This window comes from Zeus faber, assembly GCF_960531495.2.
Source record: "Zeus faber genome assembly, chromosome: 18".
NCBI lineage: Eukaryota > Metazoa > Chordata > Actinopteri > Zeiformes > Zeidae > Zeus > Zeus faber.
In genome coordinates this window covers 30,539,766-30,562,265 of record NC_137210.1, presented here as the reverse complement: position 1 = coordinate 30,562,265, position 22,500 = coordinate 30,539,766, and the positions used below count along the sequence as shown (strand labels likewise).

At 43.0% G+C, this 22,500-nt stretch overlaps 1 protein-coding gene across 1 annotated transcript in view; it reads right to left on the bottom strand.

Annotated features, from left to right (window-relative positions):
- Positions 1-22,268, bottom strand: part of LOC307244016 (rho GTPase-activating protein 20-like) — a 31,669-nt gene extending 9,401 nt beyond the window's left edge. Inside the window, exons 1-5 of the mRNA XM_080018988.1 lie at positions 22,194-22,268; positions 15,758-15,843; positions 14,438-14,614; positions 14,103-14,252; positions 1,762-1,803 (exon numbers count right to left, since the gene is read on the bottom strand). Coding sequence (XP_079875114.1) covers positions 1,762-1,803; positions 14,103-14,252; positions 14,438-14,614; positions 15,758-15,843; positions 22,194-22,265 — 527 coding nt within the window. The 5' untranslated portion in view covers positions 22,266-22,268. The remainder of the gene's footprint in view (positions 1-1,761; positions 1,804-14,102; positions 14,253-14,437; positions 14,615-15,757; positions 15,844-22,193) is intronic.
- Positions 22,269-22,500: the final 232 nt, after the last annotated feature.

Here is a 22,500-nt window from a genome sequence, read left to right as displayed (position 1 = left end):
GACATGGAGGAACATGGAGGACATGGAGGAGGACATGGAGGACATGGAGGAACAAGAAGGAAAATGGAGGTCATGGAGAAAATGAAGGATATAGAGGAACATGGAGGAACATGGAGGACATGGAGGACATGAAGGAACATGGAGGTCATGGAGAACATAGTGGACATGGAGGACAGGGAGGAGGACATGCAGGACATGGAGGAATATGGAGGAAAATGGAGGTCATGGAGGACATGGAGGAATGGAGGAACATGGAGGAACATGGAGCTCATGGAGAATATGGAGGAACATGAGGAACATGGAGAAACATTGTGGAACACGGTGAAACATGGAGGAACATGGAGGACATGGAGGACAGGGAGGAGGACATGGAGGACACCGAGTTCAGTTTTACAGCCAAATCAATAATTTTTTCTTGTGTATCTCTTCAAGTCACTGTGTATACTGACAAGTCACTGTGTATCTCTTCAAGTTACTGTGTATCTCTACAAGTCACTGTGTATAGCTTCAAGTCACTGTGTATACCTACAAGTACTTGTGTATCTCTACAAGTCACTGTGTATCTCTACAAGTCACTGTGTATACCTACAAGTACTTGTGTATCTCTAAGAGTCACTGTGTATAGCTACAAGTCACTGTGTATACCTACAAGTACTTGTGTATCTCTACAAGTCACTGTGTATCTCTACAAGTCACTATGTATACCTACAAGTACTTGTGTATCTCTACAAGTCACTGTGTATACCTACAAGTACTTGTGTATCTCTTCAAGTCACTGTGTATCTCTACTAGTCACTGTGTATACTTACAAGTACTTGTGTATCTCTACAAGTCGCTGTGTATTTCTACAAGTCACTGTGTATAGCTACAAGTCACTGTGTATGCCTACAAGTCATTGTGTATCTCTACAAGTCACTATGTATACCTACAAGTACTTGTGTATCTCTACAAGTCACTGTGTATACCTACAAGTACTTGTGTATCTCTTCAAGTCACTGTGTATCTCTACTAGTCACTGTGTATACTTACAAGTACTTGTGTATCTCTACAAGTCGCTGTGTATTTCTACAAGTCACTGTGTATAGCTACAAGTCACTGTGTATGCCTACAAGTCATTGTGTATCTCTACAAGTCACTATGTATAACTACAAGTACTTGTGTATCTCTACAAGTCACTGTGGATACCTACAAGTACTTGTGTATCTCTACTAGTCACTGTGTATCTCAACAAGTCACTGTGTATACTTACAAGTACTTGTGATCTCTACAAGTCGCTGTGTATTTCTACAAGTCACTGTGTATAGCTACAAGTCACTGTGTATGCCTACAAGTCACTGTGTATCTCTACAAGTCACTATGTATAACTACAAGTACTTGTGTATCTCTACAAGTCATTGTGTATACCTACAAGTACTTGTGTATCTCTACAAGTCACTGTGTATAGCTACAAGTCACTGTGTATGCCTACAAGTCACTGTGTATCTCTACAAGTCACTATGTATAACTACAAGTACTTGTGTATCTCTACAAGTCACTGTGTATACCTACAAGTACTTGTGTATCTCTACAAGTCACTGTGTGTCTCTACAAGTCACTGTGTATACCTACAAGTACTTGTGTATCTCTACAAGTCACTGTGTATCTCTACAAGTCACTGTGTATATTTACAAGTACTTGTGTATCTCTACAAGTCACTGTGTATCTCTACAAGTCACTGTGTATCTCCTGGTCTCCTGTAAATGTCTGTGTTACGGTCTCTACCTCTGGATCAGGTTCAGCCATTTGTCCTTGTTCTCCACTGAGCTGCAGGAGAGAAGTTCATGAGAAGTTTGATCAACTACACAACAACAACACAACACCACACAACACAACACCACAACCCAACACCACACAACACCACACACCACACAACACACCACACAACACCACAACACACCACAACACACCACAACACACCACAACACCACACCACACAACACCACACCACACCACACAACACCACACCACACCACACAACACCACAACACACCACACAACACCACAACACACCACAACACACCAGACCACAACAAAACACCACAACACAACACACCACAACACCACAACACAACACACCACAACACAACACACCACAACACCACAACACACCACAACACACACCACACAACACCACAACCCAACACCACACAACACCACACACCACACAACACACCACAACACACCACAACACACCACAACACACCACAACACACCACAACACACCACAACACCACACCACACAACACCACACCACACCACACAACACCACAACACACCACAACACACCACAACACCACACCACACAACACCACACCACACCACACAACACCAGACCACAACAAAACACCACAACACAACACACCACAACACCACAACACAACACACCACAACACAACACACCACAACACCACAACACAACAAAACAACAAAACACCACAACACACCACACCACACCACACCACACCACAACACACCACACCACACCACCACACAACACCACACCACACCACAACACCACACCACACAACACACCACACTAACACACCACCACACCACCACAACACACGAACACACGAACACAACACACGAACACACGAACACAACACACGAACACACGAACACAACACACGAACACACAAACACAACACAACACCACAACACAACACCACAACACACCACGACACCACACTAACGCACCACACCAACACAACACACCACAACAACACACCACAACAACACACCACACCAACACACCGACACACCAACACAACACACCAACACAACACACCAACACAACAACAGCACAACACAACAACAGCACAACAGCACAACACAACAAGACAACAACACAAGAGCCTCTGGTGCAACTGAATTCCTGTGTGTGTGTGTGTGTGTGTGTGTGTGTGTGTGTGTGTGTGTGTGTGTGCGAGCAGCGTCATGACTGGGAACTCCTCTCTCTCTTTGCTGTGGTTTGGTTTGTGGTTAAATGTTCTTTTGTAGGAGCTGCAGTTACGAGCATTTGTACTCGGTGTGTACTCAGTGTGTACTCAGAGTGTACTCAGTGTGTCCTCAGAATGTACTAAGTGTGTACTCAGTGTGTACTCAGTGTGTCCTCAAAGTGTACTCAGAGTGTACCTAGAGTGTACGCAGTGTAAACACCATATTTGTGTGTGTGTACATGTGTGTTGACATGCTATGGACGTTTTTATTTGACTTTAATATTTGTAACCCAGAGAAGACAGTCCACAAATATGTACCATGATCCACAAATATGTACCATGATGCACAAATATGTACCATGATGTACAAATATGTACCATGATCAACAAATATGTACCATGATGCACAAATATGTACCATGATGCACAAATATATACCATGATGCACAAATATGTACCATGATGCACAAATATGTACCATGATGTACAAATATGTACCATGATCAACAAATATGTACCATGATGCACAAATATGTACCATGATGCACAAATATATACCATGATGCACAAATATGTACCATGATCCACAAATATGTACCATGATGCACAAATGTGTACAATGATCCACAAATATATACCATGATGCACAAATATGTACCATCATCCACAAATATGTACCATGATGCACAAATATGTACCATGATGTACAAATATGTACCATGATCAACAAATGTGTACCATGATGCACAAATATGTACCATGATGCACAAATATAAACCATGACACACAAATATGTACCATGATCCACAAATATGTACCATGATGCACAAATGTGTACAATGATCCACAAATGTGTACCATGATGCACAAATATGTACCACGATCCACAAATATGTACAATGATGCACAAATATGTACCATGATCCACAAATATGTACCATGATGTACAAATATATACCAAATATGTACCATGATCCACAAATATGTACCATGATGCACAAATGTGTACCATGATGCACAAATATGTACCATGATCCACAAATATGTACCATGATGCACAAATGTGTACCATGATGCACAAATATGTACCATGATCCACAAATATGTACCATGATGTACAAATATGTACCATGATCAGCAAAATTGTACCATGATGCAAAAATATGTACCATGATCCACAAATATGTACCATGATGCACAATTATGTACCATGATGTACAAATATGTACCGTGATGTACAAATATTTACCATGATCCACAAATATGTACCATGATGCACAAATATGTACCATGATGTACAAATATGTACCATAATGCACAAATATGTACCATGATCCACAAATATATACCATGATGCACAAATATGTACCATGATGCAAGAATATATACCATGATGCACAAATGTGTACAATGATCCACAAATGTGTACCTCATTGTCACTGCACAGAGTACAAGCAGTTGAGGCAACAAACTGCATTTCTCAGTGGCTGCAGGTAGTGGTGCCCAGGGAGCAGTTAGGAGCTCAGGAGTCTTGCTTAAGGACACATTAGCCTCCAACGAGGAGGAACCGGGGATCAAACCGGCAATCTTCCGATTACCAGACGACCCGCTCCACCTCCTGAGCCACTGCCCCAATTAGTTATGAGCTACACCAGCAGGTGGTGACATTTCCTCACATGAGCATGACAGTCGGTACCGGAAGAAGGCCAAAACAACCAGAGTGGACCTGAGGAATGCTGTACAACGAAAGAGGGAGATTCCGTTCAGAAGTTGGACTATAAGAGCCAAAGTCAAAGAGATGAGGGACAGCCTCACCACTGCGACACCAATGCCACCATATTGACGTATACAGTGACAGTGAACACAAGAAATAGGTTCTATAGTATAATCCAAAATACACAAGCTGAATACAACGCACAATATAATTAATAGCTTTTATTGGTACTCATAAAATGCTACAAAAATGACATCTACAATCTCTTTCAAACTGTGCTTCAACAGGAACATAGATCTGAATTTAAGTAGAGACATTGTTTTTTCTTGTTCTGGGTTAGAAAACGCAACTATGACTGCCCAAAATAAATAAATATAATTCAGTCCAGCATTGCCAATCAACAAAACAGACGTTATAAATATTAAAATAATATTAGGATTTGCATATTTTGGAAATACAAATTCACTGGTTACGCACAGCGACCAAAGCGACGCACGTTGTTGGGCGCTCATGAAGTTCGGCCTCCCTACCCCTGTAAGTATTATGTGTATTATTATTATCAGAAAATCAGCAGGGCTGGGCGTGGGTATGGCAAATATTAAATGTAAATATAAATATATTTATGACTACATTTATTTATTTCAGGTGACTTATTTTATAATTATGCATTAGCTGTTATATGCAAATCAATGAGGCGTGGTTATCTCACAGAAGGGTGTATTCAGACCTGGCTCATTTACATTTACATTACATTTACATTTAGTCATTTAGCAGACGCTTTTATCCAAAGCGACTTACAAGGGAGAATAACATTCAAGCTACATTGCGACAGAGATTAGTGTAACAACAACATTAGTGTAACAATAAATACTGCAAGGTGGTGCTAAGTAATTGTAGGTTAGGACAGGAGGTACTCACTGAAGAGCTGGGTCTTCAGGTGCTTCTTAAAGACAGAGGGAGGTCCCAGCTCTGGTCATTTTTGGCAGCTCGTTCCACCAACGTGGAACTACAAATGAGAATAGCCTGGATTGCCGTGGCTGTATGGCCGGCAGAGCCAGGCGACGCTCATTTGACGAGCGCAGCATCCGGGGGGCAACATGTGCTCTTACAAGAGCATTTAAGTAGGCGGGAGCATTCCCAGCAATCACTCTGTAGGCCAGCATCAGAGACTTGAACTTGATGCGGGCGGCTACAGGTAACCAGTGGAGCTCGATGAGCAGCGGAGTGACATGTGCCCTCTTTGGCTGGTTGAACACCAGTCGCGCCGCCGCATTCTGTATCATCTGAAGTGGCTTCACCGCACAGGCCGGCAAGCCTGTTAAGAGGGCGTTGCACTAGTCGAGACGGGACATCACCAAGGTTTGTACCAGCAGTTGAGTGGCATATTGGGTCAGGTACGGCCTGACTTTTCGGATGTTGAGTAGTGCGAAGCGGCAGGACCGGGAGACGGCGGCAACATGGTCCGAGAATGTCAGTTGGTCATCAATAATGACACCAAAATTCCTTGCAGCCTTGGTAGGAACAAGAGATAGAGAGTCGATTTTAATATCAACGTTGTGATAAATACCTATTGGCCGGGAAGACCAGCAGTTCCGTTTTCGCCAGATTTAGTTGAAGATGATAATCCTTCATCCATGTGGATATGTCAGCGAGACAATCCGAGATCCGCGTCGAGACAGTGGGGTTGTCGGGCGGGAAGGACAGATAGAGTTGAGTATCATCCGCAGAGCAGTGATATGAAAAGCCATGTGAGCGGATGAAGGGCCCAGTGAGGTGGTGTATATGGCAAAGAGGAGGGTCCTAGCACCTTGGGGCACCCCTGTGGTGAGGTTGTGAGGCACAGAGCATTTGTGACGAAACGTGGAGCGCATTATGAAATAAAAGTCCCTAAAATAATTGAATCTTTTGAAAAATTTCATTTTTGAAATAATAAACAATTTATTTATTAATTGAACTATATGTGACCCACCGCATACTTAAAGGTCACATTTTGAAATTTGACTTATAAAAGTGTTGAATCAGAACTTCAAAACAAGATATCACTTGTGGGAATCAGGAAAATATATTGAAAGCTATGACTTATCAAAGATTAAGGTTTTGGAAACGTTCTGAGAAATCAGCCTTCAAAGTTGTAGAAACATTTCCAGACTTTTGCAGCAAAAAATACCCATTTAGAAACACAATTAGTATTTTGAATGGCTACATCTGGATGATGCTGTACTCCTTCAATTAGATAATGATGAATGTGTTTTTCTGAAATAATGTTTGAATCATTCATTTATAAAAATATTGGAAAATGCATAATTCAAGTAAATCCTTTAATTTTAAGTTGAAGTGAATTGTTTTCATTCTAAGTTCATGCCCACTATACTAGCATGGCTCCTCTACAGAAGTGACGTCAGCACTTCTTCGTCTTGTCCTCTGAAGTGCGGTCAGCGCAACAGTTTTTATCACACGAAGAAGACCCGGTGTTGTCCGGGTTGATTTACAACCCTATTTTATCAATTGATCTCACATTCTGACTTAACATCACTTGGAATATGGGAGGATGATCTTCATCTGCATGTTTGCGCCAAAGGGAACTGTCATGGAAAATACTGAACTAACCCTGCCCACTTGTAACCCCATATCTGCTTTACTAACAACAGTTACGCAGTTGATATAAAAACGCTCAAGCAAGTTGGTTCAGGGGAGACGCTCTGCTATTCTGTGTGATCTGTGAAGAGCTCCCCGCTGATTCATCTTTTATGCAATAAAGTTAGACTAAGTGACAGTGGTTCTACTTTCTGTTTAACCCGAACTATCTCATCCCTGTCGACCACCACCTGAGTGGCTGGAATTTCCACAACAATTCTTGCCGTCACGAACAGGATCTCTGACTTCAGATATCTGACACCATCTCCTTTACAGGTTGAACCGTACGGCCGTGGTCTGGGACCAGGGAAGCCGCAACTCGCCTGTGATGTAATTGAAACGGGAGGAGAAGCAGGCCCGTGAGTCAACCCGACCGGCCAGAATCTAGAATACGAGATCCACAAATACAAACTATGTGTGTAAAGGTGAGATTACAACAATTGAATATTAATCTGGCACTTATATAAGGTTTTGGTGTTTGTGACATGAAACGGCTAAAAGGTTGTTTAACATCGATTGTCCCTGGGACAGGTTACACTACCCCCTGTCAGGGTCATAATTTTTATTATTTAGGAAGCATAGGTTTCGATGTCTGGGACACGGAACAGCAAAAATAATAAATACAGGGAGGCGCTGTAAGTGTTAGGGTTAGGGTAAACGGACAGTATGGGAAAGTCTGGGTCAAAATTAAAGGGCCCCTACGAATGGACGGGTCCAGCAAAAATTACGGTTGAACAAAAAACATGGTGGGACAGTGGTATTACAATTGGGCTTCTGGGCGAAACTCGGTTTTCCCCTGGATGCTAGTTTTAGCACAAGTCAAATAGATCAGTTGAGAACGAAGCTTGAGGAATATGATAAGGTTAAAAGATGCAAGAAACAACGCCTTGATTTGAAGATTTTTGGTTTGCGGGAGAAACAAGAGCGATAACAAGAGCGAATAAATGTGTGAATAAATCTGCAGAGCAAAATAACCCTGGCTCACCAAGCACCCTGGCCCCGTCCTACAACACCTATGCCCACGAACCAGTCCTATTTTGAAGCCGTACAGCCTGGGGACCCCAGACAACTGATCCGAATGACCCGGGCACCCCAATCACTGTCCAGATGCCCATGGTCTCCTGCCCTGATCCCGCCAGCCCAGCCAGTGCCGTCATGGACGTCTTCCGCCCATGCTGAGGTGGGAGCGATCATTAGCAGCCTCCCAGACCCAAAGAAAGAAGGCCTGCAAGACTCCATCCGAGACTTTCGCACCTTAATCCGTATGCATCGACCCACCCTAACAGAAGTGAATGTGGTTCTGCGCCGCAAACTTCGGGCAGACTTGGGACCGTTGCTGGGGGGGATTTCCCGGAGGATTGACCGGGGGTGAATGAGGAAGGACAGGGTGCACACAACCAAGCCCAACACAACCAGTATCAGGACCTGGAAGACCGCATAAACAGGCTGTTCTGCCAGACCATGAATTGGTACGATGTACGGGACTGTACACAGAAAGACAATGGACTGACGGGAGCATATCTTAGCTGCCTAGAAGGCCTGTTCAGGCAGGCCAGCGGAATGACGGCTCCCCAAGGGGGATTCGGGGAGCAAACGCGGACTCTCCCTATGAACAACAATTAAAGTGTTATTTACTGGATGGACTAAAACCTGAAATCAGCCAAATGGCTAAAACCACCTGCGTCGGGTACGAAACAGTCCTTTTTGTACCATCAGGGCCAGAGGGACCAAGACGGTGGAGGCTTTCACCATCTACGTTTTCGTGGAGGTTGGGGAGGGAGAGGGCCCCGGCCGACGAGTGAATACAGTCAGCGGTTTGCCCTGTAAATCTGTGTGATCGAGATTTAATGTGTGCATTAGGTATTTTGGTTGTTTGTAACGGTGCGGGACAAGTTACATGTGTAACAGTACATGTGGATAGGGACATGAATCCCTCTTATCAGAGGGCCAAATTTGGCTCAGGGTCTGCCTTGTTGTATTATTCCTGGGATTTAGAAATGGATGGTCCAAGGTCAGTGAGTTATTACGACATGCCCATAGGGTATGTCCGGGAGGAGATGTCATGCCCGCAGAAGATTTACATGTGACAGCATTTTTAGCTGCCAAAGCGGACCTGAGATGGAGCGTAAATGGTTTGAGAAAGGGAAAGAGACAACCCTGGGCTAACTATCTCAATTGGGATGAGACACAGGTAATGGAAAGTGTAGGATTGGATGAGGAAGAGGAAGAGTTCAAGTTTTTCGATGTACCAGGAAGCATGCCCGCTGTGTCGTTACGAAAAGACCCTGCCCAGGATTGGGAGGATCTGGGAAGGTGGACGGATCATCTGGACGGACTGGGGGATTGGGAGGCCATGACCCCGGAAGGAACCTAGTGGTCACTAAGGGGCCGGGCCTACCGAGAACCTATGTACTGGGTGTTCCTCGCCCGCCGAGCCGTACACCTGGTGCCAGGTAAACAAGATTATGGCTCAGCCACAGGGCCCCTACAGTTTATGTTGACAGAAGCTCAAGAGGTGCTCCTGGTCCTCGGTGCCAGAGCACCTGTGGGCTCAGGACAAACATGATGTGAGCCTAATGGCTGGAGCCACCCCTCCAAAATGTTCATACAGGCCATGCAAACCACAGTACCCTTTAAAAAGGCTGATCGGCATTGCACCCTTTTTTGACTCGCTGTTAGAAAGAGGAATTGTGATACCTTGCCCCACTTCCCCATGTAACGCACTCATACTCACAGTCCGCAAGGTGGATGTGGTGAATTGGCGATTTGTACAAGACCTAAGGGGATAAATGAGGCTGTTCATTTCTGCACCCCAGTGGTCCCTAATCCTACTACCATAGTGCGATGCATAGGTGTTTACTGTGATTGATTTGGCAAACACGTTCTTTAGTATACCGGGAGAAGAGAAATCTCAGCAGTGGTTTGTGTTGACGTTTAAAGGTTAACATTACACCTGGACCCACATGCCCCAGGGGTACACGGAGTCCCTCGCCGTATCCAGTGCGGCATTAGGCGAAAATCTAATCGGCACACTAATCCAATATGTTGACGATTTATTAATTTACATACATTTAGTCATTTATCAGACGCTTTTATCCAAAGCGACTTACAAGGGAGAATAACATTCAGCTTCATTGCGACAGAGATTAGTGTAACAATAATTAATTAATAGTAATTAATATGCTCCCCTAACCAGCGGACACAATATTATTGCTAAAATATCTTGCAAAGAATGACTACAAGGTAAGCAACTCAAAATTACAAAATAGCCTGTATTTAGGTCACGTTCTTTCCGTAAAATGGAAGGAAATAGGCCCAGAGAGGGTAGAGGCGATTCTAAAACGATCTCGGCCTAAGAGACAGTTATTACATTTCTATTCTATTCTATTCTACAGCTCCACTATTTTTATAGACTTTCGCATCCTCATATCACCCTTAAACGGTTTACTGTGTTAAATCCTGCCATCCTTCTGCTTACAAAGGAAGATGGAGAACCACATGACTGTGCGGTGGTAATATCAGAACAGAAAATACCCTGGCCGGACTTACTGGGAACACCCCTCCACAACAGCCATCATATCTGGTATGTTGATGGCTCGGCCTCCCGAAACCCAGACACGAGGAAGGCTACGCAATAGTCCATGATAACGGGCTGGTAGAATCAAACCCCCTCCCACCTCACTTCTCTGCCCAACAGGCTGACTGTATGCCCTGATGCTGGACTGCACCATGGCGGCAGGACATTCTCTTACTGTTTACATCGACAGCCGATACGCTTTCGGGGTCGTTCACGACTTTGGTGCCCTGTGGAAGTTAAGGGGCTTTTTGAAATCAGACGGTAACCCAATACTAAACAAAGAACAGGTCAAAGCTCTTCTGGAAGCCATCGCTTTGCCAACCCGATTGGCCATATGCAAATGCACGGCACACACCAGGACATCCAATTGCCATAGGGAATTGGATGGCCGAGAAAGCAGCAAAACATGCCACACAGAAAAAGTAACCACACACACAGCAGGCGCCAGCCGTAAAAACTACCCCCTCATGGGAAAACCTCAAAGAATTCCAACAAAACGCAGGGAAACAAGAGCGAGCCACATGGAAGAAAAATGGCACCATGGTTATCGGGATATGGGAGGGTAAGGCCCTTCATTCCAAAATGTTTATACCCTTATTATGCGAAATTGACACATAGGAAGGACCATGTGTCAAAGGGAGGAGCATTCGAGTGCACCGTTCGACTGCCTGACGTTGGACTTCGTCACCCTCAACCCATGCCGAGGTAAACAACATTGTCTCGTAGTGGTTGACGTATTTTCAAAATGGATGGAAGTATTCCCGACAGCCAAGCCGATGCGGTAGCAGTAGCTAAAGCATTGATTATGGAGATCATTCCCAGGCGGGGGATTCCCCGGAAAATCTCCTCAGATAATGGCCCACATTCCGTGAATGGGGACCTCAAACAAATAGCCACCTACTAACATATAAATCTCAAAACACACTGCGCCTACCACCCCCAGAGCGGAGGAATAGTAGAACACGCTAATGGTACATTAAAAAACAAACTGACGAAGGCAATGGAGGACATGGGCATGGACTGGGTGATGTGTCTACCATGAGTGCTAACCGCTATGCGCAGCCGCACAAACCCTTCCACTGGATTATCAACGTATGAGATCCTGCATGGCCCGCCCATGAACACAGGCCTTGCCGCACCCACTGGTCCCCAAACACTAGAAGGGATAGATGACGTAATGATGACTTACTGTCGTAACCCCAAAGCTGCCCTACCATCCCGCGGAGGGATCACTCCACAACCTCCAACCCCGAGATTGGATAGTGGTTAAGGACTTTCGGAGGAAAAGGTGGCGCACCCCCAGGTGGAGAGCACCATACCAGGTCCTGCTTGTTACAGCATCAGCAGTGAAGGTCACAGAAAGGGCCACCTGGATCCCCACCGGCCACTGTTGGAGGGCCCCGAAACCCCCGAAAGGAGGGGGAGAACAGCCAGCAGTAGGCCGCAATGCCTGACTGGACAGCGGAATAAGGAAGGTTCAGGTAGAAGGGGGAAGTCCGATAGAGAGGCGTGGAGATATCCAATCGGGACTCTCTTCGCCTACAGTTGGCAGAAACCTATCCCTGAATGCATACGGAGCGATGTAAGCCAGATACGCTATGATAATTGTAGCCATTCTCACAGTTTTCGGGTTAATGTTTTGTGGTTTTATTCCTGTGATACATAACCCCATCAGCCGGATGCTGGAGAATCAAATTGTCCACCAAGGCCAATTCACTGCCATACCACTCGAATGGGTCGCTCCATATGCCGACAACGACTCGGACGACGACGGCCCATGCCGGAAGGCCCATGCCGGAAGGAGTAGTGCAAGCTGTGTGAATGTTATTTTTCAATGATATGTGTTGACTAACAGTGTGAAAGTTATTTTTCGTTTATATGCATCGATTAAAAGAGTAATCAAAGTGGGTAGGTGAAATGGAAATACTGAACTAACCCTGCCCGCTTGTAACCCCATATCTGCTTTACTTACAACAGGAACATTTTATCCTGTTGGCCCTGTTGCCAAGTCAGCTCACAATTACAAGTTGTTCAGCCGAGATGTTGAAACTACTGAAACAACTGCAACTGCATATGACTACACCCTCAGCAACTGCCTTTGTGACACCCTCACAATAGCAGTCCATGTTACGTAGTTAATATAAAAACCCTTGAGTAACTTGGTTCGGGGGAGACGCTCTCTGCTGTTCTGTGTGATCTGTGAAGAGCTCCTTGCTGATTCATCTTTTATGCAATAAACTTAGACTAAGTGACAGTTGTTGTATTTTCTGTTTAACCTGAACTATCTCATCCCCATCGACCACCACCCGAGTGGCTGGAATTTTCACGACAGAACCGTTAGATCGCTGTTTGTGCTGTATCACGAGTTCAGCGAGTTGGTGAATCTTTCAGCTTTTCCCTGTGAATGTGGATCAAGGAGCCTCGACTTTTTAATGTTCATATAACATTTGGAAATCAAACTCAGTTTTGAAAATAATTTGAGGATACAACTTGAGGGAACAACACCAGTCCCCAGTTTAGGGAACAATTTAGGATTGTAATCTGCTATAATCTCAATTTTGGACGAAAAAAGGAATTATCCATGTTTTATATGTCTAGTCAAAAGTAGGCTGCCCTGAAATTTGCCGAGTTAGCACGTGGTGGGTCGCATATTTACTCATTTATATATTTATGTTTACATTTGTTTCTATATTACCTCATTTATTTATTTCAGGAATGCTTTCATAGTCAAATGTATTCATTTAATATTCACTAAAATGGTGTTCCATAGGTCAATAGACTTGTGGTTTTAGCCTACTTCCAGTACAGACTGTCGCGCTCATGTGAGGGAATGTCGCCACCTGCTGGTGTAGCTTGTAACCACAAACTGACAGGAAGTGATCCACAAATGTGCAAAACCCTTTTCACATGTACAAATGATAAATATGACTTTACATGTATTTGTTGTGGTGAAACTATTTGCATTTGTAAAACATTTTAATGTAATATTAAAATATGTGTTAACAGAGTAAATCATGTGTATTTGCAAATCGCTCTGTATATTTCTGGATATGACTTTACAACACAACACAAATAAAAAAACATGTCTGTTGATAGGGACATATTTGTGCATCGTGGTACAAATTTGTGGACTGTCTTCTCTGGGTTACAAATATTAAAGTCCAATTAAACCCTCCATAGCGTGTGTGTGTGTGTGTACCTGAAGGTGGCCACGCTGTTGCAGGTGGGCCAGCCCAGCACGAAGCCCCGCCCGGGCGTGGTCGTGCCCTCACACACCTCCTCCATGCAGCTCGCCGTCCACAGCTCACACACACGCACACGCGCTTTCAGCTTGAAGTGGGAGGGCGACCTGCACACACACACACACACACGAGAGGATGTGGTGCCCTGCTGGACGCTCAGATGGACCAGAGCAATTCAGTCCAATCAGGATGTTTTTGGGAACGCAGAGGGAGGGATGGGTCTCTCCCTCTCTCCCTCAGACAGACAGACCGACAGAAAGACAGACAGACAGGCGGACGGACGGGTACTCACTTGGCCTTGGTGACCAGCAGGGTGTCGGAGAACAGGAACAGGTGTCGGTCCTGGGTCTGGAGTCCGGTCTTCAGCTGGACCGGGACCTGGTCCAGGAAGGTCCTGCCGGGCTGGCCCGCCAGCAGAGCCTGGACCAGGGGGCAGGACTCTGGGCTGACGGGGCTCACACAGCTCTCCCTGGAGCACCGGGACCGGCATTACCCCACTAGTACTACAGTACCATGTCCAGTACCATGTACTGGACATGGTATACTACCCAATACAGAAAGTGCACATAGTACTCTGTGTACTGGCTGTACTCTGTGTACTGTAGTACTCTTGTGCACTGACACAGTTGATGTTCTGGAGAAGGACCAGGATGTGTCTCCATGGCAACGTGGTGTCATGGAAGAAGAGATCAGCAGTACGAGGAAATAGTTGGAGAACTGCATCCTCTTCCTGTTTACACTCAAGATAGAGATACACGGCACATGTGTGTGTCTGTGTGTGTGTGTTTATGTGTGTGTGTGTCTGTGTGTGTGTGTTTATGTGTGTGTGTGTGTGTGTGTGTGTGTTTATGTGTGTGTGTGTTTATGTGTGTGTGTGTGTGTGTGTTTATGTGTGTGTGTGTGTGTGTGTGTGTGTGTGTGTGTGTTTATGTGTGTGTGTGTGTGTGTGTGTGTTTATGTGTGTGTGTGTGTGTGTCTGTGTGTGTGTGTTTATGTGTGTGTGTGTGTGTGTGTGTGTGTGTTATGTGTGTGTGTGTTTATGTGTGTGTGTGTGTGTGTGTTCATGTGTGTGTGTGTGTTCATGTGTGTGTGTGTGTGTGTGTTTATGTGTGTGTGTGTGTGTGTGTGTGTGTGTGTGTGTGTTCGTGTGTGTGTGTGTGTGTGTGTTCATGTGTGTGTGTGTGTGTGTGTGTGTGTGTTCATGTGTGTGTGTGTGTGTGTGTGTGTGTGTGTGTGTGTTCATGTGTGTGTGTGTGTGTGTGTGTGTGTGTTCATGTGTGTGTGTGTGTGTGTGTGTGTGTGTGTGTGTTCATGTGTGTGTGTGTGTGTGTGTGTTCATGTGTGTGTGTGTGTGTTCATGTGTGTGTGTGTGTGTGTTCATGTGTGTGTGTGTGTTCATGTGTGTGTGTGTGTGTGTGTGTGTTCATTGGTGTGTGTGTGTGTGTGTGTGTTCATGTGTGTGTGTGTGTTCATGTGTGTGTGTGTGTGTGTGTTCATGTGTGTGTGTGTGTGTTCATGTGTGTGTGTGTGTTCATGTGTGTGTGTGTGTGTGTGTGTGTGTGTTCATTGGTGTGTGTGTGTTCATGTGTGTGTGTGTGTGTGTGTATTATACCTGGACGTGCTCTTTGATCTGGTCAGTGCTTTGCTGATGACCAGTGATGGAGCAGACTGACGACGCTGAGCTAAACTCTTCATCTTCTACAGGAGAGAGGGGTGGGGGGGGGGTGGTGTCAGAAAGTCCATGGTCCAGGGGGTTAGGGTTAGGGTTAGGGTTAGGGTTAGGGTTAGGGTTAGGGTTAGGGTTAGGGTTATGGAAGCTGAACTCCGTCCTCTGGGCTGATGTTGATGTTGATGTTGATGCTGATGCGGAGGACATCGGCAGGAGTTAGAACCTAACATGTCCTCATGTGAACCCTGGGAGAACACTCCACCATCCCACCTCCAACCAAAACAGCAACCACCTCCAACCATTCCTCCATCCACATCCAACCACCCCACCAATCATGCCTCCATCAACTCCAACCATTCCTGCAACCGCCCCACCAACCACCTCCATCCACCTCCAACCACCCCACCAACCACCTCCAATTACCTCCGTCCACCTCCATCCACCTCCTAGCAGAAACCGAGCAGAAACCCCTCAGACCACTCATTTCCAGAGTATCCAGCTCCAACCACAGTGGTCATCAGCCCCACCTGTCCTGCAGGTTCTAGCTCCAACCGACTCCACTCAAATGAAAATGTGTTGCTCTGATCAGAACCAGCATCCAGAGGAACATGGACATGGATAAATTATAATATTATAATATATAATATATAATATTATAATATACTTTATAATATTATAATATATAACATATTGTAATGTAGTACAGGTACTCCTCACTTAACAGCCGAGTTCCGTTCCTACAACCAGGTCGTCAAGCAAATTTGTCAATAACCAAGGACCCGTGTTACTTTTACGGTAAGGGGGCGTGGCTGGTATATAGAGTATATAGAGTATATATCGTGTATATAGTGTGTATAGTATCCATAGTGTATATAGAATATATAGTCTATGTAGTGTATAAAGTGTATATAGTATATACACTATACTAAATATATATATACACTACACTATACTATATATAGTATATATAGTGTATATAGTGTATATCGTTTATATAGTATATATATATATAGTTTATATATAGTGTATATAGTGTATAAAGTGTATATAGTGTATATAGTATATATAGTGTATAGCATATATAGTGTCTATAGTGTATATTGTATATATTGTGTATATAGTGATTATAGTATACATAGTATTTACAGTATATATAGTGTATATAGTATAGATAGTGTGTATATACAGTATAAAGTTAGGTGAGGAGTACCTGTATAAAATATTATAATATATCATATATCATATTTCAATATATAATATTTAATGTATAATAGTATAATATATTATATAGTATTATAAAATATAATATGTAAAATATTATATCACAATATATAAGATATCATATCAGCTCATCGCCCAGCATGCTGACAGCACAGGTTAAAAAAAATAAAAATATATAATATATAATGTATAATATATAATATATGATATAATAATACCTAAGATATAATATATATTATAATATATAACATATAATATATACAATTATAAAATATAAGATAAGATATAAATATATAACAGATATAAATATAAATATATATATATATATATATATATATATATATATATATATATATATATATATATATATATATATATATATATATATTCACCCGTAGAACTTAGTACTCGTGGAGCTCCACCTAGATCATATGTATACAGTATAGTTATACAGTACAGTGTACACGGTGCTGATACATTCTGACTTGAACTAAATGAAAGAGTCTCTGGAAGCACGGCCATGTTGAGGTTCACCACAGGCATGAGAGAGAGAGACAGAGAGAGAGAGAGACAGAGAGAGAGAGACAGAGAGAGAGAGAGAGAGAGAGAGAGAGAGAGAGAGAGAGCGAGAGAGAGAGACAGAGAAAGGGAGAGAGAGAGAGAGAGAGACAGAGACAGAGACTGAGAGAGAGACAGAGAGAGAGACCTAGAGAGAGAGACAGACAGAGAGAGAGAGACAGAGAGAGAGAGACAGAGAGAGAGAGAGACACAGAGAGAGAGAGAGAGAGAGAGCGAGAGAGAGAGACAGAGAAAGGGAGAGAGAGAGAGAGAGAGAGAGAGACAGAGACAGAGACTGAGAGAGAGACAGAGAGAGAGACCTAGAGAGAGAGACAGACAGAGAGAGAGAGACAGAGAGAGAGACAGAGAGAGAGAGAGAGAGACACAGAGACAGAGAGACAGCTCTAAACACTGCATCCATTCAATCCAGTGGTTAAAAGAAATTCCAATGAGGCAGAAATATCAGTTTCCAAAATAGAGCGTTCATGTAGTGCCAGTACACTGTAGTACACTGAAGTACACTGTAGTACACTGTAGTACACTGACATGTACACTATAGTACACTGTAGTACACTGTAGTACACTGACATGTACACTGTAGTACACTGACATGTACACTTTAGTATACTGACATGTACACTGTAGTACACTGACATGTACACTATAGTACACTGTAGTACACTGTAGTACACTGACATGTACACTGTAGTACACTGACATGTACACTGACATGTACACTGACATGTACACTGTAGTAGATTGACATGTACACTGTAGTACACTGTAGTACATTTCCAGTACACTGTAGTACACTGTAGTACACTGACATGTACACTGACATGTACACTGTAGTTTAATGACATGTACACTGTAGTTCAATGACATGTACACTGACATGTACACTGTAGTACATTTACATTTAGTCATTGATCAGACGCTTTTATCCAAAGCCACTTACAATTATTGAAACAGCGACGGACGCAGCCATCAGGAGCAATGAGGGGTTAAGTGTCTTGCTCAAGGACACTACAGCATGCTAGCAGGAGGAGCCTGGGATCCAACCAGCAACCTTTACATGACTAGACCACCAGCTCTACCTCCTGAGATACCATCCCCACGTTCAATGACATGTACACTGTAGTTCAATGACATGTACACTGTAGTACACTGACATGTACACTGTAGTACACTGTAGTACACTTCCAGTACACTGTAGTACACTGTAGTACACTGACATGTACACGGTAGTACACTGTAGTACACTGACATGTACACTGTAGTACACTGTAGTACACTGACATGTACCCTGTAGTACACTGTAGTACACTGACATGTACACGGTAGTACACTGTAGTACACTGACATGTACACTATAGTACACTTCCAGTACACTGTAGTACACTGTAGTTCACTGACATGTACACTGTAGTACACAGACATGTACACTGTAGTTCAATGACATGTACACTGTAGTTCAATGACATGTACACTGTAGTATACTGACATGTACACTGTAGTACACTGTAATACACTGTAGTACACTGACATGTACACTGTAGTACACTGTAATACACTGTAGTATACTGTAGTTCACTGACATGTACACTGTAGTACACTGACATGTACACTGTAGTTCAATGACATGTACTCTGTAGTACACTGACATGTACACTGTAGTACACTGTAGTACACTGTAATACACTGTAGTACACTGACATGTACACTGTAGTACACTGTAATACACTGTTGTACACTGTAGTTCACTGACATGTACTGTAGTACACTGTAGTACACCGTAGTACACAACTTCACAGGAGAGGGTCATGGCCATATATAAAGCAAATATTGCCATGTGAAAGAAATGGTTTGAGTTTAATCTCTGAATCTGTTTTTACCACATTGTGTCAAGATTCTTCCACAATCATACATGTGTCATGTGATCATACATGTGTCATGTGATCATACATGTGTCAAGTGATCATACATGTGCTCCCACCGCCAACACTTCTGCAGGACAAACAACATTTTACCAAATGCATATATGATGCATGATGTATGTTGTATGATGTATGTTGTATGATGTATGATGTATGATGTATGTTGTATGATGTATGTTGTATGATGTATGTTGTATGATGTATGATGTATGATGTATGATGTATGTTGTATGATGTATGTTGTATGATGTATGATGTATGTTGTATGATGTATGTTGTATGATGTATGATGTATGATGTATGATGTATGATGTATGATGTATGATGTATGTTGTATGATGTATGTTGTATATGTTGTATGATGTATGTTGTATGATGTATGTTGTATGTTGTGTGATTTATGATGTATGTTGTATGATATGTTGTATGATGTATGTTGTATGATGTGGGTTGTATGATGTATGTTGTATGATGTATGTTGTATGATGTATGATGTATGCTGCATGATGTATGATGTGTGTTGTATGATGTATGTTGTATGATGTATGTTGTATGATGTATGTTGTATGATGTATGATGTATGTTGTATGATGTATGTTGTATGATGTATGTTGTATGATGTATGATGTATGATGTATGTTGTATGATGTATGATGTATGATGTATGATGTATGTTGTATGATGTATGTTGTATGATGTATGATGTATGTTGTATGATGTATGATGTATGCTGTATGTTGTATGATGTATGTTGTATGATGTATGATGTATGATGTATGTTGTATGATGTATTATGTATGATGTATGATGTATGTTGTATGATGTATGTTGTATGATGTATGATGTATGTTGTATGATGTATGATGTATGATGTATGATGTATGATGTATGTTGTATGATGTATGTTGTATGATGTATGTTGTATGATGTATGTTGTATGTTGTATGATGTATGATGTATGCTGCATGATGTATGATGTGTTTTGTATGATGTATGTTGTATGATGTATGTTGTATGATGTATGTTGTATGATGTATGATGTATGATGTATGTTGTATGATGTATGTTGTATGATGTATGTTGTATGATGTATGATGTATGTTGTATGATGTATGATGTATGATGTATGATGTATGTTGTATGATGTATGATGTATGTTGTATGATGTATGTTGTATGATGTATGTTGTATGATGTATGATGTATGATGTATGATGTATGATGTATGTTGTATGATGTATGATGTATGATGTATGTTGTATGATGTATGATGTATGTTGTATGATGTATGTTGTATGATGTATGTTGTATGTTGTATGATGTATGTTGTATGATGTGTGATGTATGTTGTATGATGTGTGATATATGCAGCGAGCTGATATGATTCTATGCTGTTCCTATTACTATGATGATGTTGTGGACGGGTGCAGTTACACGGTTCAAGCTGCAGCTGAAGGGGGGCGCTGTTCACCAGAACTTCAGCTCCTCATGGACTGGAAACGATTTCAGAATCAGAATTATGATTCAAAAATCACTGTGATCAGGGGCCAAAGCACTTAGGCTGAAATAAAACTGCTGCTCAACCATTCACAATACAAAAATAGCTTTAGAATCAGAATTTAAAAATGTATCTAGAAAAAGTTGCACAAGGTTTCATTTTGAAGATAAAGCCTCCAAACCCACATGTGAAGAAGTGCATCTTTCAAAAAGCCATAGAAAGTTATTTCCCTTTCATTCAAAAATTCTTAACTTTGAGCTTTAAAAGCTTTAAAGAAGAGTTGCTCATTTTATGAATTAAACATGAGCACCTGATGGTTTTCCTCAAACTCCACAAATTGATTAATCTCAGTCTCCAGAACCCGCAAAGAGGACCAGGGTCCTCCTCTAAGGATCTCCTGAGCCTGAAGCTCCAGGGTCCTCCTCCAAGGACCTCCTGAGAAGACCAGAGGAAACATCTAGGAGACATAAGCTGAGGCTGAGGAGCTGCGACGCCATTTGTTTCAAAGAACCATGCAAGACCCACCGAGCACCCTGAACCGAACCAGCACCTTCTGGTCCAGAGCTGCTGGATTTGTATAGTTCTTTGGTGTAAAACGTCAGAGGACTGGACACAAGGTGGTCCTCTGGGAGATGAGCACTGCCTCCAGCAAACAAACACTTTCAATGGAGAGAAAGCGCAAGGTTCTAGTCACAGGCTGGATCCAAACAGGATTCAAGTACTCAAAGTAAGAGGCGTGGATCCATCCCATGCCTGCAGCCTCTCGGGTCTGTGAGTGTTATTAACATATACATTCATATTCAATGCACAGCGTCTGAAAGGTGCTTATCGAGACAGAAACTCAATGATATCAAATTGAAACTTCCATACCCAACACCTACATGTCCAACTTGAATCTCCATAGAGGCCACATACCAGACTGGTCCCTGCACTGGTCACACTCAGCAGATGATCCAGAACCTCATCACCAAACACGGCTGCCTGAGACTCTTCCTTTGTACCAACAGTTGCAGCAACATATTCATTTTCATATTCATTTTCATATTCATTTTCATATTCATTTTCATATTGATATTCATTTCCATATTATAAACTATAATTCCAGAAGCCGTGAGACCCAAGGAGAACCTGCAGGAGGTTCTGCTGGACCCTGTGTTCCTCTGTACCTTCGTGTCTCCGGCCAGGGAGTCGAAGCGCCTCTGTCCTATCGTCCCCTGCTGCGGAGACATGTTCTCCATCAAGACCGCAGGTCCCCCAGAAGGTCCCGCATCGCCCGCATGGATCCGCAGTGATCTCCAGTCATCCAACCGGACCCAACCGGATCCCACCGGATCCTGCAGTTATCCAGCAGCATCCCGGGACGGAAGCAAGAAGAAATTCATGACAGCGACCAAGTCTGGGAGCGCGGTGCCAGTGCGCTCCTTTCCCGGATCTCCAGCCCTCCTCTGGACCTTCTCGGTCCTTGGACCTCCT